This window comes from Leptodactylus fuscus, chromosome 5 (genome assembly GCF_031893055.1).
Source record: "Leptodactylus fuscus isolate aLepFus1 chromosome 5, aLepFus1.hap2, whole genome shotgun sequence".
NCBI classification, from domain to species: Eukaryota; Metazoa; Chordata; class Amphibia; order Anura; family Leptodactylidae; genus Leptodactylus; species Leptodactylus fuscus.
The window spans coordinates 124,944,244-124,960,987 of NC_134269.1; the positions used below are offsets into that span (position 1 = coordinate 124,944,244).

The 16,744-nt window shown below is 40.5% G+C and overlaps 1 protein-coding gene across 1 annotated transcript in view; it reads right to left on the bottom strand.

The window, feature by feature from the left end:
- IL17REL (interleukin 17 receptor E like) overlaps nt 1-16,199 on the bottom strand; it is a 97,082-nt gene extending 80,883 nt beyond the window's left edge. The window contains exons 1-2 of the mRNA XM_075273437.1: nt 16,062-16,199; nt 3,419-3,446 (exon numbers count right to left, since the gene is read on the bottom strand). Of these exons, the coding sequence (XP_075129538.1) occupies nt 3,419-3,446; nt 16,062-16,199 (166 nt within the window). The remainder of the gene's footprint in view (nt 1-3,418; nt 3,447-16,061) is intronic.
- Nucleotides 16,200-16,744: the final 545 nt, after the last annotated feature.

Consider the following 16,744-nt stretch of genomic DNA (forward strand, 5'->3'; position numbering starts at 1 on the left):
CGGACATGCAGTATTCTGTGTCCGATTTTAAAAAAAACTGTTTCGCGGCGGAGAGCAGAAAACGCTCACTGGCGCTCACGGCCGGACCCGGTCTGCATGCAGAAGACGGAAAGCTGAGAACGCACTCCAGGCACTAGTGTGAACCTAGCATCAGCCTGTTAGGTTCAGGCGCAAAGTTTCTGAATGGCATTTGGCACATAAATCATCTGCAGGTGAATGTTCACACTGGGCATGCGATTTCTGTGGTAGCAGTCATGCGTGGATCACGTGGTGAGTTGCATTGTGGGTCAGTGCTGTAGCGTGTTTTTGCCTCAGAAGGGGTTAAGTCCTCTGCAGTGCTGAGAACTCATTACAGGCTGTGGGTGGTTCTGCCTCCAATCCCCTCTCTGGTTACTCCTGCTCTTGACTATTTAATTCCGCTTTGCATGCTGTCAGATGCCGGTCTTAAACTCCACTTTCCAGTGTTCCTGAAATGATCTGTCTGCCTGAAACTACTTCATTCATCTGTGTCTGAATCCTGGACCATTCAGCTTACCTTGCTTCCTGTTCACACTATCAGGATTTTTTGCTAAGTATTGAGCACATATTTCCAAGCATAGTGTTCCGGTTTTTCCAAGCAGTGAACCCTAGTCTTTTTACTTCTTGGAATTTGGACTTTTTTCTGTTTTTCCTATCCCTTCGCATAGTGTCAGTATTGCTGTGTTTCATGTTTACTTTGTGCTCTAAACTTTGTGTTCCCTCATATTCACCATTAATCCAGTCGGACAACTGAGGGGAGAGCTTTCCCTGTATCTATCTCTCATTTCTAAATGTAAAAAAATATAGGTGTTTCTGTTTAATTGTAAGCGAGTTATTTCTTCGGCTGTGTTCGCGCCCACTCAGGTCACTGCAAGGCAGGAATTAGAAGTATCCACACACAAGTTATTCTAAACCGCTCATTACTCTAGTTTTTGTTTTTCTTTTGTGTTTTTCTTACGCTTGACCGAGAAGCTATCAGTCAGGGGCCAGTCCATGGTCAGAGATCCTCAGATCATAACAAATGTCCTATCAGCAATAACACAAAGAGCTAATTAGAAGTAGATAGAAGTACATAGACTCCAGGGCCACACGTACCATTTTAGGGTAAGTTCAGATGGAGTTTTTTGGTCCGGAAGGAAGGCACATCACAGCCGAAACGCGCGTAGGGGAGGGAGGGTGGGTCTGCTCCTGCTAGGTATCTATACCATCTATCATTATGGGTATGTTCTCTTCCTTACTATAACTTTATATTGGTGTTTTATCAAGCACCTGATTTCAGTTGCTTCATTTAACCACAATTGTGACGTAATTTGCTATTACTTGCATATATTTATGTCACTTTGATCCAACTATATGACTCTCATTCAGTTTTTATAACTTCATACTTCTTTTTGTATTATTCAATAGGCACCTTAATTATTCATAGGTTTATCAGTTTTTTTTCTATGCATATGCCCTATTCAAGCACGCTGTTGTCTTGTTGATCCCTACTTATTGTATTTTAACTTGAGTACTGGGTATGTAATACATATTTCTAACTCTTTGATGTGATGAACACCAATTTCCTTGTGCACAATTTCAGCAGTATACGTTGTTTTTATACAAATTTTTTACACTGATTTTGCATATGATTCCCTTTAGATTTTTTTGGGGTTAAAGGGGCTCTATCAGCAGATTTTTGGGTTATGAGCTAAATATATGCCTGAATAGCCTTTAAAAAGGCTATTCAGGTGCTGCTATTAGTTTGTAAAAAGACACCCCCCCCCCGTTTTTGTTAAGTACCTTGGTAATCGATATGTAAATGAGCTTGATCGTGCATGGTGGGCGTGTCGTGCACCCCTTAGCTTCATAGCTTTTGCACGCCCACAGCGGTTTCTATTGAAAGCTTTCTCCGGCACGCTACTGCACACGCTCCAGCGCCATTTTCCCATAAAGAACATTGCGAGCTGAAGCATGCACAGTAGTGCACCGGAGGGAGCGCTAAAGCGCACGCACTTTCAATAGAAACCGTCGTGAATAAGCAGGAGGAGGAGGGCTTGGAGGAAGCGGTGGGCGTGCAGAAGCTATGACGCTAAGGGGTGCACGACATGCCCACTGTGCACGATCAAGCTCATTTACTTATTACCAAGGTAATTAACAAAAATTGGGGGGGTCTTTTTACAAACTAATAGCAGCACCTGAATAGCCTTTTTAATAGTGTGTGCAGGGGCCACGGTGGGACATTATACTGTGTGGATGGGCCACTATTTGACATTATACTATTTGGATGGGCCGTTACATTACACTATGTGGAGGGGCCGCTATAGGACATTATACAGTCTGCAGGCCACTTTGGCCACTTAAATGTGTGTAAATGGGGTGTTATACCGTGGTGTGGGCCCAAGTCAAAATTTTGCTGGGGGGCCCAGTCTTTGCTAATTACACTACTGGGGATAACTATACAGAGAACATACTGGGACCCACCTTCCTCCTACCCACTCACTTTGTTTAACATTTTAATGGATAAAACAATTACATGCCCCATTATACCTGTATTAGGACACCATTCTAATACTGCGATTTAAAAAGAACTGTCATAGTGAGTGGACCAATTTAAAAGGCATGTCTTTAGATATAACTTCTATATTTGTAATATGATACTAAAGCGTTTAAAGCATAATAGATAACAAGGAATTTCAGTAACTCAGGTTTAAAATGAAAAGTGAAAAAGCGCCTGTTCATCATGTAGATGACATAATCACCTCTGTACACTGAGATCAGAAGATCCAGCGGGCATTTGTAATCCAAGAGAAAAGCAATGAGGCAAGGACTAGGGGTTGTAACAATGATGTAAGATTTCCTATGTGAGTATATAACTGAATAAATGACCCATTACAACATACTCACAAGACTACTAGATTTTATTGACAATAAAACATTACTACATGTCACATAGTGACTCACATACCTTCCTCTCTGCTGCCCTATCTTAATATGCAATGGAAACTATGTGACGTGGAGAGAGTAGGTGCTGAGAAAAGTATACAGCAGGAGTTCCCTTTTTGTTATCATGTACGTAATGTGACCATCAGATGGTATTCTAAATAAAGAAGAGAAGTGCATGCCACACCTATAATGCAAGTTCGGAAAACTCCCTCACTTTCTAAAAAAACGGAAGCATTAACATACACACGTCATACCTCTTAAAGAAGCAGTAGTAGGAAATGTTATTGCACATTTACATGAGGTTGTCAAATACTTGACTAATAAAATTAGTAGGAGAATAGTTATTTCCTCAAACAGGCAATTATGTATTTTCATAAATCACATCAAACACACAATGTAAAGTGTTTAATGATTTGATATGTTTGATTGGTTTTACTTTTATAGATAATATTAAGAAACAACACATTATACTTACATGCTGGTTTGTTTTTACAAATAACTCCCTAAAATAAAACAGATAGGGGCAAATTAATATTAAAACATAATATAGCCTATTTCAATTATGTGGTTACTATTATAATAAAATGCTATTGTTATTGTTCATCAAGAAAATTCAAGTTTCAGTGTAAACATATACTTTATCCATCATATAGAACTATATCATCAAGCTAGCATATGCTATAACATTAAACAGGTTTTCACAGCTCCCTCTCTCAGCAGTTTGCCTACTCTCTCTTCTCTCTTCCTGTATTCCACAACAAGCTTACAAGCTGGTGGGTGATCTTTGACTTTTTGATGGACAGGGCAATAGCTATAGACATTGCCTTTACACTGAAAGATTATTTATAGAGATGAGCGAACAGTAAAATGTTCGATATTCGATATTTGTTTCGAGTAGCCCCTCAATATTCGACAACTTGAATCGAATATCGAACCCTATTATAGTCTATGGGGGGAAAATGCTCGTTTCAGGGGTAGGCAACATTCAATCAAATTATACTTACCAAGTCCACGAGTGAGGGTCGGGCTGGATCCTCCGAGAAGTCTTCTCTGTGCAGCGTCCCCGCGGCATCTTCCGGCTCTGGATTCACTCTGCCAGGCATCGGGCCTGGGCATAGCCGACTGCGCATGCCTGCACTACAAGTGGACATGCGCAGTCGGCTCTGCCCAGGCCCGATGCCTGGCAGAGTGAATGAAGAGCCGGAAGACGCCGCAGGGAAGCTGCACGGAGAAGACTTCTAAAGGTAGGAGAAGAACCAGCGTTGATTGGCCGACTGTATAGCATTCGGCCAATCAATGCTGGTTCTGCATCAAACTTTTACATTCAAATAGCGAGTGGTACTCGATCGAGTACGAGTATTTCGAATACCGTAGTATTCGATGGAAAACCTACTCGATCGAGTACTACTCGCTCATCTCTAATTATTTATTATGATTACTCAAAATCTAATCAGATCTAATAATAAGTGCAGTCAATATATTTTACATTACACAGGTTTGAAGAGAAAAAAAATGTACATGCTGCCAGGACACACAATGACTTGCAGTAAACGTTGTTATCTTTGTGTTTATAGAGATAACATATACTGTTTGAGCCTTTATCAGCAGCTGATAGCTGAGACCCTTGTCAATTCTAAAAGGCATAAGAGCCATGAGCTTCTGTTGTTCAGAGCAGTGTACCTAACTGTTTGCTGTTCAGGTGGAACAATGTAAAGTTCCCTGTAAAGTGGATAACCAGGAGTATCACTGCAAGAAATGTAATAGAAACATTAAAGCTACAAGGCTAGACTAGTTCTACAAATGATCCTGATGGTTGGTGGGAGTCCGGGGAATCAGATCCTCACGGATCAAGAAGTGGTACCATGTCATAGCAAAATGACAATACTTGAAATAGTGGTCCTTTAAGAAAATATTTATTAGTACTATAGAATAGATGTCATTCAGACAAGCATATTTTATGTTAGTGAACCTGTTCTCCTGCCTCCTGTTCACTCCACCTGCATCTTCTCCTCGTCTTTAGCCTTGTGTAGGCATCTGACGCTGTGCTACACTATGTGATCAAAAGTATCCGGACACCTCGCTGAAAATGACTTACAAGTTCGTGGCGCCCTCCATCGGTAATGCTGGAATTCAATATGGTGTTGGCCCACCCTTAGCCTTGATGACAGCTTCCACTCTCGCAGGCATACGTTCAATCAGGTGCTGGAAGGCATCTTGGGGAATGGCAGCCCATTCTTCATGGAGTGCTGCACTGAGGAGAGGTATCGATGTAGGTCGGTGAGGCCTGGCACGAAGTCGGCGTTCCAAAACATCCCAAAGGTGTTCTATAGGATTCAAGTCAGGACTCTGTGCAGGCCGGTCCATTACAGAGATGTTATTGTCATGTAACCACTCCGCCACAGGCCGTGCAGTATGAACAGGTGCTCGATCGTGTTCAAAGATGCAATCGCCATCCCCGAATTGCTTTTCAACAGTGGGAAGCAAGAAGGTGTTTAAAACCTCAATGTAGGCCTGTGCTGTGATAGTGCCACGCAAAACAACAAGGGGTGCAAGCCCCCTCCATGAAAAACACGACCACACCATAACACCACCGCCTCCGAATTTTACTGTTGGCACTACGCACGCTGGCAGATGACGTTCACCGGCCATTCGCCATACCCACACCCTGCCATCGGATCACATTGTGTACCGTGATTGGTCACTCCACACAACATTTTTCCACTGTTCAATCGTCCAATGTTTATGCTCCTTACACCAAGCGAGGCGTCTTTGGCATTGACCTGCGTGATGTGTGGCACCCAATCACCTGACCACGTTCGAAGTCCGTGAGTTCTGTGGCGCGCCCCATTCTGCTCTCTCATGATGTTTACTGTGGTCGTTGATATGGAGTACCTGGCAGTAGGTGGCAGCACAATGCACCTAATATGAAAAACGTATGTTTTTGGGGGTGTCTGTATACTTTTGATCACATGATGTTTTCCTACCAATTTAAATATTGGGGAGTCCTATATCATTAATATTGTCCATGGTGAACATAACTTTTTTTATCCATTCATTTTGTCCTCCTGAGACACACAAAACCTTGTACCAGCACTAGCACAAAAAGCACCGATCTTAATAAATCAGCCTCATTGTGAGAAGGTTGGTGCAACACATCCCCATTCATTTTTAAAAGGCCAAACTACAATACCAGGTATACTCCATAGAGATCAGTGGAGCTGTTTCTAGGAAAATAAATAATTCATCTGTTTTATTTCTTACTATCTGTTTAAATATATTACCATTACATAAGCATTCATTCTAGAAAGAATGCATTTTAGTAAAATGATTTTACCTTAAGATGCATTGAATTATACATGATTGCCTAGATACTGTACTACTACTTCTATTTATGGCCTCAAAAGATTATTCAGGACTTACTGTCTTGTAGAAGTCTTGAAATGCTGACTCATTTCTGTTTAACCTGGTGACTTATCTATGCTAGCTACTAATAAACACATTAAATAAGGAGTTTATGTAAGGACTAAGGTGTATTTCCATGTTACATAATCAAAGCTTATCACCCCGAAAGTTCAAAAGCAGATATAAAAAGAAATTCTATTATTCAGTGACAGATTTCTCATTACTTTGTAGCCTTTGCTGCTACAAAAGCCATTTTATACTAAAAATAGGTCTGCGTGACTTTCTTTGAATATGTTTTATACTTTCTACTTCCTCAGTCTGGGATTTTACTGTAGAATTACAAGATTTCCTTGTAAAACCAGGAAGCCTACCATTCAGTTTATTATTATAGACAAAAGCACACACAAAAACAGCAAAGCTGCTCTTAATTTCCTCATTTTCTTTGATTTCATTTTGTTTATTTAATTCCGACTTTTAGACTGAAGCCCCATGGTATGAAAAGGTAGTTTTTTATGCAGAATTTGCTGTGGTTTTTTTTTTGTTTGTTTGTTTTTTTAGCCACAAAATGGCTACAAAAGGAATGGGAAATATATGGGAAGTACTTATGTTTCTATCTTCTCCATCCACTCCTGGCTTTGGCACAAAAAAAAATGCAGAAAAATCTGCAACAATAAAAGCTGCATTTCCGCAATGTGGGGCCTCAACTTTAATAGTAATAAAGCTCTGTGTCCTAGGACATCATGCATTTCTTGCTTCTTCTCATACGGCTGTGTCTAACTATAGGACAACTAGTGGAAGCAGGGTGCCCCCTCCTCTCTATCTGCAATAGGGCACAAAAAAATCTTCATATACTCTCATTTATGAGGAAGACCACGCCACAAAGTGATGCCACTTCGGATAAATCGCTGGCACCCAACAGGTGACAAATCATTATTTGGAAAATTATGCAATAAGTGAGTCTTGTAAGGAAGACAATCAATATCCATGTGCTACATGTCCATTAAAAAGCCCCAAAAAACTGGGGTATTTCTTCATTATACTGTAGTTGCCCAACTTTATTTGCACAAAACACGTGCAATACAATATGACCCTAATAGCTTCCTTTTATAGGTTTGATCATAGAGTCAAAACAATAGAAGGTTTAGAGTGTTGTTTGAAAAGGAGTATGTAAATCTGGTTTCCCGGAACTAAGCAGTACACCATGGTTTTATTTAATTACATGTATTGTTTTGCTGATCTTTATTTGTTTGATTGGATTCAGACACGGAAGAATGTTTTACTGAAACATCATCTGTGTCCAACATGCATAAGCACATTATACTAAGCCTATCCTATTGATAACAAGACCTACAAAAAAGCAAAGTAAATTTCATGTCTATTCTCAATCATGTCCTTGCATTTAAGAATGTTATGTTCTTTAACAGAGCCACTCCTCTTGCAAAAAAAAAATGTGGGTCCTTGTAAAACTATCAATATTACTAATTGAATGTAGTATGTTTCCACTGCTCTATTCACTATACAGGAGCCCGTTCACCATACCACTGCTACGGCGGAATGGTTAAAAAAAACAATGCTAGGCAGACTCTGATATAAGTGTATGGATTTTGCAGTACATTGGAATGAATTAGCATTTCAGTGTATTGTATCAGAGATCCGACTCCCTGGGCTTAAAGAACCTATACAATGGTCTAAAAATAGAAGCTACAAAAATGAATAAGTCTAAAATATATATATTTCTGCAGAGTTTGTGCTCCTATTATACCTAAGGGACCTTTGAGGGACATCTTAACAGTACTTTTTTTTTGCCTGATTTCTTCTATATCTGGAACTGATACATAAGCCTACTGATAATAAGTGCAGAGCTGACTAGGTCAGAGGAAAGTTGAATCATGGTGGCTCTCATAGCTGTGAATATAGCGCTCATTGAGTGCTGTGTACACAGAGATAAAGAAGGCAAGGATAGTAATTTTTCAAAAAGCTGAGTGCCCTGCCTGCTGACCACTCCATTCAGAATGGGGGAAAAAAAATGCCATGTTCTCCTGAATGGTGAAAGTCATACCCCCACTGTTCTGCAAGCTATTCTATATCCTGTGAATAGGGGATAACTTGCCCAAAAGGGAAAACCTCCTTAAATCCCTTCCATTGCAATGTATTGTACCCTGTTTCCCTGAAAATAATTCATCCCCCAAAAGTAAGGCATAGCAGAGGTTTTGTTGAATTGCCTAATTTAAGGCACCCCCCAAAAGTAAGACCCCCCCCCCCCAATAATAATAATAATCTTTCTGCACAAAGATTGTATGAAGAAAAACATTGCAGCCGGCTGAACACTGTGCGCGATGTTCCGTATGCACAGGTATTCCGGCTGCTGACGCCACTGTGATACGTTGTATCCACTGTTCCTGCTGCTGTAGGATGAGCTGGGAGATGCCCGCTGTACATACACTAAGCATCGTATGTGGCACGGGGTCCACTCTCACAGCTCATCCCACAGCTGCAGGAAGAGTGGATACAACGTGCGGTATCACAGCAGCCGTCATACCTGTGTACACGAAGCACCGCACACAGCGTTCAGCCAGCTGCAATGTTTTTCTTCATACAGTCTTTGCACAGCAAGCACATCTCAGCGTAGTGCAGTGGTAGCAGCAGCACACAAGAATAAAATAAGACATCCCCTGAAAATAAGACATAGCATATCTTTAGGACCAAAATTTAATATATGACACTGTCTTATTTTCAGGGAAACACGGTATTAATAATCAGGCCTCCAAGGATTTAAGACCATTAGTGGGTCTAAAATAAAAAAAAAAAAAAAAGTTAAAAACAAATATAAAAAAGTATAAAAAATGTAAATCATCCCCTTTCCCTAGTATACATATGAAAGTAAATATGGTTCTGTGAATGAAAATATAAAGAGACTGGGGTTTTCGGAAAGCGGGGAATCAAAAACGAAAATTGAAAAATGCTTGAGGCAGGCTGGGGTTGAATACACCACAAAAATACCTATTGCCAAAAGTAAAACTAGTTCTGTGTTGTATGATATATCTTATTGACATATTATTAATTTTTTTGTGGGAAAACCCAGTGATGCATACATTTTGAAGAGGGGAATCATGAAATTACAACACCTAAACCTCATTTTAGACAGCTGAATTTTTTTTTAGGTTTCTATAAACCTATAAAAAAGAGAAGTCTACACAGGATCAAAACAAAAGTTAACATGCAAACTATTTACTGTTTCAGAAAGGGAAGTTCAGTATGACAAGGAAATAGTATAGAAGGAAACACGCAATAAATACAATCAAGTGGCATTGTAAATTTCATCAGGTGAATATGTTTATTTTGGCATTACTCACAATGCTAGAGGTTATAAAGAACAACGACAGGCTCATGAATGCCTCACCTGACACGATATTCTAAACTAGTTCCGTATTTGAAGGACCTTAAGATATGCAGGAACACAACATGCACAAAATAAAGCATACATGCAAAATGACATTCCTATTATTGCAGCATGTCAGTGGGGTCACATCGCCATCACAAACTGTTGTATAAAAGTAGTGTCAATGCTGTTCATTGTTTAACTACTTGCTTCAGGGAAATGTTCCTTGCCATTGATTTCAGAATAAAGTAAATATTGATGCAATGTTGGGTACTGTGGGACTTGTGCCATAAAGTCTTGTGACATTAAGATATTTCCATATTGAGTACACTGTCTTGAAATTTACAAAATATTAGGGAAATTAATAGGGGTAACACTTATAAAGGAAACGTGTCCTTTAATATAATTCTTATACCTTATATCTAACTATGAATATTAATTTCTTTTAGGTTAAACAATTATTTTTATAGTGTATCAGTATTTACAACACATCCAATTCTGATACCATGTTTCAAATCCTATGCTCTTCTTCATAAGGACATATTGTAGAATAAAAATGGTTGCACCAAGTTTACCAGTTATCTCCTGTCCACTGAATATGTGATGAAAGTCTGATCAGTGGGGGGCTGACTGCTGGGGCCCTCACTGATAATGACAACAAGGGGTCTTTTTTACTGCCTGACCAGCACTCTATTCACACACAGGGACATGCGATGAACCTGTCCTGTTGTAATCTTGTTAATGGGTGCCATTACAGGGAACTTATATGTTTATATCTCATAAAGATAACCGCTTTTTAAATGAAGCAGCCCTGACAATATTGTGTGAACAAGTCCAGTTCATCAAGGCAGGCCACTCTTTGTTGTGATACATTAACGGAGTGCTGAGCAAGAAATGGCCTCTGTGATGTCCAGATGGGACAAGGATGAGGGTGGCTGAGAAAACACATTTAATGTTAAGATTTTTTTTTAGTTTGGTGGAAGCCAAGGTCAGACACAGATAGCAGAGGGTTCATGTGCAAGAACAGTATATGGGCCAACAGATCTCCAATACAGTAGCTCATAATGGAACACAAACATTATGCATCAGTAATCATGAGCTATGGTATTAAACACCTCATCTTTATATCTCACCCCTGCTGGGATCTGAGTAAATCCAGTGGAGAAGATCTGCTTAGTGAAATGTGTTAGACTTCTGGCATAATTTCACCCAAAACAGGTCCACGTTCTTTGGTTCTTTGCACCACATTTTTATGTGTTTTACGGGGCGTTCACACTACCGTTGGTGAAAGTCAGTAGTGTCCATAGCTACTGTCCATACAAGATTTTAGCAACGGACACTAACTGAACAGTCAGAAATCCGTTAAAATTTCCATTCATTTCAATGGGATTTTATATTGTGTCCATTAGTGTCCGTTTACACACAATCTGTCAGAAGTCTGTTTTTTTCCAGCAGACAAAAAATCCTACATGCAGGACTTTTGTATCCGTTAGAAAAAACGGATGGCAAGTGTCCATTACTTTTTTTTTAACATGAGAGGAGGTTACTAGAGATGAGCGAGTACTGTTCAGATCAGCCGATCCGAACAGCACGCTCCATAGAAATGAATGGATGCACCTGGTACTTCCGCTTTGACGCCGGCCGCTTAACTCCCCGCGTGCCGGCTACGTCCATTCATTTCTATGCGGACGTGCTGATCCGAACAGTACTCGCTCATCTCTAGAGGTTATCATATAGCAGACAGAGCTTTACTAATAGAGATCTCTCACTGACATTTTCATTTTCACATTGAAGCAAATTTTTTGATTTGTATCAGAGAAAAGGAATTCTCTGAGAGCAATATACAAGTATGTTTAGTACTGAAACTAGTTCTTACTACCTGTATTTCTGCAAATGTACCTGCAGGTGTAGTACATTGGGAAATTCCTTTAATTAAAAGGAAGAGACTAAGAACCAGTCGTGGATTATTGCATGGCTTATTATAATTACAATGGTAGATTTTTAAGATAAAGGAATGCACAAATACCAAGGACATTAGTACTGAATGGTTAATGCTCACAGATCTTTAGCATGAATACATCAATGTATTATATCATTATCTGATCCAATGAAGACACTGATTCACAAGGGGACTGGGTTGATATGCGAGCCTGTGGTTACATCAGGGTCTGCCACCTAAGTACCTACAGGGTTCTACATGATTCCATGCTGCTCCCCTCTTATAGCACAGATAATACATACAGCATGGTATAGAAGGTGTCTTACTAAACATGCAGACCTTTTATTCAGTCTCATAACATAAAGAGAGACATCCATAACATTAACTTTTAACCGCTGTCCACAGCTGTAGAAACTTTGTAGCAGCCTTAGGACTCAGTGTTTAGGACTTTTTTTATAACTCAAATTTTTATTGAAAATTTTTTTAAACAATAAGAAAAGAAAAAACAATTACAAGTTACAAGGCGAACACCCGCCCTGCGAACAGAAAAAGCACACAGTGCAACACAAAATACAATCAGAAGAATAAAATAAAAAAAAAAAAAAAAAAAATAAAAAAAAAATTAAAGACAAAGAAAGCAACATAGAAAAAAAAAGAAAAAGGAAAAAAGGGGGGGGGGGAGGGAGGGGTTAGTGGGACAGATGAGTGGGGGAGAGGACTAAATGTGGGGGGTGAAAGGGTAGGTAGGGGTGAGTGTGAGCAGTCAGGAAACCAGTGAGAGCGCTCGCCAGGTCATCCATACCACAGCCAGTTGGGAAGGGCTCGGGAGCAACCACTGGTCAAATACCTGAGACGAACAACAAGAGTATCAATCAGAGGAGGGGTCAGAGCCCAGGAGCGTCCGGTACTCTGCAGACTGTTGAAACCTGAACCAGTAGAACCAGGTTTTGATGTACGCCTCAGTCGTGCCATGCAGGAAAGACGTGAGATTTTCCATGCGCATTATCTTGTTGACCTTCGAAATCCAGAGGGAGAGAGGAGGAGGATCCACTCGTTTCCAAAAAAGGGGGATACAAGCCCGGGCAGCGAGGATCAGGAATCTAAGTAGGGAACGCTTAAAGACCTTTACAGAAGACTCACAATGATTAAGGAGGAACAGGGCAGGGCCCAAATGGTGAGAAGTTTCAGTAAGCTGGAGGGTTATCCGCTTGACCCCCTCCCAGAAGGACGAAAGGGCAGGACAGGACCAAAAAATGTGTAGCAGCGTGCCTTCCTCGTCGCCACAGCGCCAACATAATGGGGAGACCTGAGGAAACATAGCATGGAGTCTCGTAGGAACCCTATACCATCGGGACAAGATTCTGTAGCTGGCCTCCTGGTGGCGAGAGCCGATGGAAGCAGTATGAGAAAGGCGAAAAATGCGCCTACGCTGCTCCTGAGAGAGGGAAAGGGACAAATCAGATTCCCATTTCAGCAAGAACGGCGGAACAAAGTCCTCCGGAGGTTCAACCAGGATCCGGTAAGTGAGCGAGAGGGAGTGGCGAAGGGGGCCAGCACCAACAAAAATCTTCTCCAAGGGGGTAGGTTCGACGCGGAACTCTGCAGGAGCAGGGAGAGAATGTAAAAAGTGACGAAGTTGCATCCCCCGCCAAGCATCCAAAGGGGGCAGCTCAGGAGGGGCCTGGGAATTCAGAAGTGTAGTCCATCCCCCAGAGTCCTGGACAGTGTTTAGGACTTGACCATGTAGTTCATTCTAACAGCTTGACCATGTAACTCTACTTCTTAATGACAATAACTATAGGTGATTCTAACCCAGTAACCCTAACAAGGACACCAGTGTACACAACCAACCAGGAGAATCAGCTGCACCTGCCCACACAGCCCCCTTTCTTGGTCATACCGCTCCAGACTCTGACCAGCAGAAGGTGCAGCTCTCCTGAACCTAAGTTAAACACCTAAACTAAAGCATGCAAGGGACTAACAGCCTTCCGTTTGAACAGGCATCTGCCGAGGCATGGCTGTCATGACTGTGTAGGTACTGTCAGCATCTCCTCAGCTCTCTTCTGCCGAGTCTCCAGGCACACCTAACAACAATCCTGCTTTTGACTATACTGCAGTGTGTATGGCTGGCTCTCCTTCCTCTTTAGTTGAGACCTCAGTCAAAGCAGCTGCCATGGCCACCGCTTGGTGTTCCTTTACCAATAGAACACAACCCTACTCAGTGCACTGGGCCTGAGATTCTCCTCTTCGACTGCCAGGGACCATATGGCCCCAGCATCCCTTGTGGTAATTCGACATAGCACTTCCTCTCCTTGGGTCCCCTGGAACATGGTCTCTGGTCACCAGATGTGATGTAGCATTGTGATGACAGTCAGGTAGTATCCCATCAGATTCTGCCTAGTCTATTAACCCCATCTGTGGGGATAGAACGTGCACCTAGCAATATGAATTCATACCCAGTTTGTACTACCGTTAATGGATTGATGTCAGGACAGGGGCATAACCCTTCCCTGTGCCAACAGTTCAAGGTGTGTCTCCATACTACCTTAGACAAGTACCAAATAGGTACTGAAGTTCAGCGCCATGCTTATGACCACTTCATCAAAATGTACTGTGTGGGTCTAAAGGTGCATTCACATGACTGAGTACCAGCAATGAAACTCAGTCCATGCGTCAGTTGGATTTTCCAGCCTGCACCTTATCCTGGGAGAGACATAGTTATCTATACTGCTAGGAGTCCCTGCCTCCCAGCAACATACTGTCCCATACCAATTACAACCTATCCCGGTCCATAATTACGGCCAACACATGCACCAAATCTCACTGCTGAAACTCGGTCATGTGAGTGAACCCTAAGTGGTCAGAGGCCCATGATCAGGAAGTCAAATCCTTGTAATAAGTTTTAATTAGATATGAAATTCTGTTAATGGCTTTAACACTGTAAAATAAATGTGTAAATAAATATATAATTTCTTATCAACCTTTATATTTTACTGATCTGCTCAAAATAGTAAGATTGCCAGTGGAAATGAAATATACCAGTATATACAGCAGGATGGTAAACCATCTCAAAGTGTCATTTCAGGTGAGGTCTCAAAAACAATGGACAAGACTTACTAACAGTTGGACAGTATAACAAATGCACCAAATTTATCACAGTAACCGATGATAGATGATAAATCTGGCGTATCTTTAGACCATCTAATCTACATTTATACAACCTTTAATTTAGGCATCGTGTTCTCTAGCTCTGCATTATTACGATAGAGATCTGAGTTATGTTAGGAGTTATCTTAGTGCTTGGTCTTGTATTAGTCTGAATTAGCCTATAACACACCTCTTGCCTCCTCAGTAACTCAGGAGCTGCTCACTCCATCCCTTCCTCCCTCCTCTCTTCCTCATTCTGTGCACTCCAGCATTGTGTGCACACACTTCAGTCTAGCAGAAACTTACCAGGAAGTCAGTGCACCTTGAAATTAATCGCCTTACAGCTAAGATACAATGCTCACAAACTACGAGTAATTGGGTAAACATGGTGAAAACGAAGATTATCAGGTAACTGATACATATATACTAATCCATGTAAGTCTTTGTAAGAATATTCTGGAATTCTGCTTCAATTCCATATATAAAGACTGAGATTTTAGAATGAGGATGCATATTTGTAGATATAAGTCTAGGTACACATATTAGTGTTACAAGTACTTGTGTGGCGACAAGGTCAGGAGATTACAATACAATATAATTTATTTCTGTATTCTATTAACTTACAAATATCTATATATATGACACTAAAGCAAAGCTGTATACACTGTAGCAATGTATTGAGTCTTTCAACAACAGCGACATCTAGTGACAGTTAGTGGAAAAATTACTACCATTGATGAATAGAAACTTTCAGAGCATCACTGTTTATTAGTTCTTGTCTATGCTCTGGCTATTCATATGCACCTACCTTTTTATATCAATACATAATTCTGTATTGAGATATTCAGTATTCAGTTTGAGATACTATGAAGACTAATTCATAACTGTACCAAAACGGTTTTATTACCATGGACTCTGTGGTCCTTATGTTAATTATTTAGAAAAAAGGAAAAAGATGCAAAATACAGAAAAGGACGAATAGGACTTTATATGTCTGTTATATAGATGACCCTAATTGTGCATCATTTGATAATATTATACATTCTTAGATTATTGTATAAATAGCTATAGTGCTGTATAGGTGATAGACATCATTGTATATAAAATATACAACTATTTACAAATGAAATGAGCCACAAAAAAATAACATTCTGCAAAATATTACACGTTATACTATATAACTAATATAAATAGCATAAGCAGCTCTTTACTATTGTTATTACTATTAATATTGTATGAGAACCTACTTACCTGGGAGCATTGTATTCCACATTCTGTAATTCTCTGCATGGAATGACAGTCAGCAATTCCAAAAAACAATATCATTAAAAAATGAGATCCAGAACTTTTCCAGTACAGAAAACTATATTTTCTATTGTTAAATGTCATGTCTATTCTCACTGTCAGTGACAATTGTGTGTATATAGAAGAACTACAGTCCTGTATTTATGTGTTAAGCCCCTCCTTATAGTGCTGTTACACCCTCCAAATTATGCAAGAACTTTCCCAGTTTCAGTAGCAGGCTCGCTGACTATAGTGAGGATTTGAATGGAGCAGTGGTATTGTCTCCTTTAAGATGATATGAAATGATAGAGTTAAAATATAACACTCCCTCCAGACAGGAATAGAAGTTATTGGGCTCATGGACCTCATTAGTATGTTGATGTAACTCTGTCCTTTCCAGACTGCAAATCTTAGAGAATACACTGATCGGTGGTCCAGCATTCATCCAGTCACTCCATTCAAAGCCAATAGGACTTTCTGTCAGTTTTACAGACATGGAAGCATGGCGCATGCTCAGGCATTTCCTTCATTTAAAATTTCCCTCATTGCAGTTGTATAGTCAGGGGACTCAGGACCCCCACTGTACTGACCAGGGGGACCACTGTGTGCTGTGCTGGTACAAGAAGTTACCACCTACCAACTAACAGGAC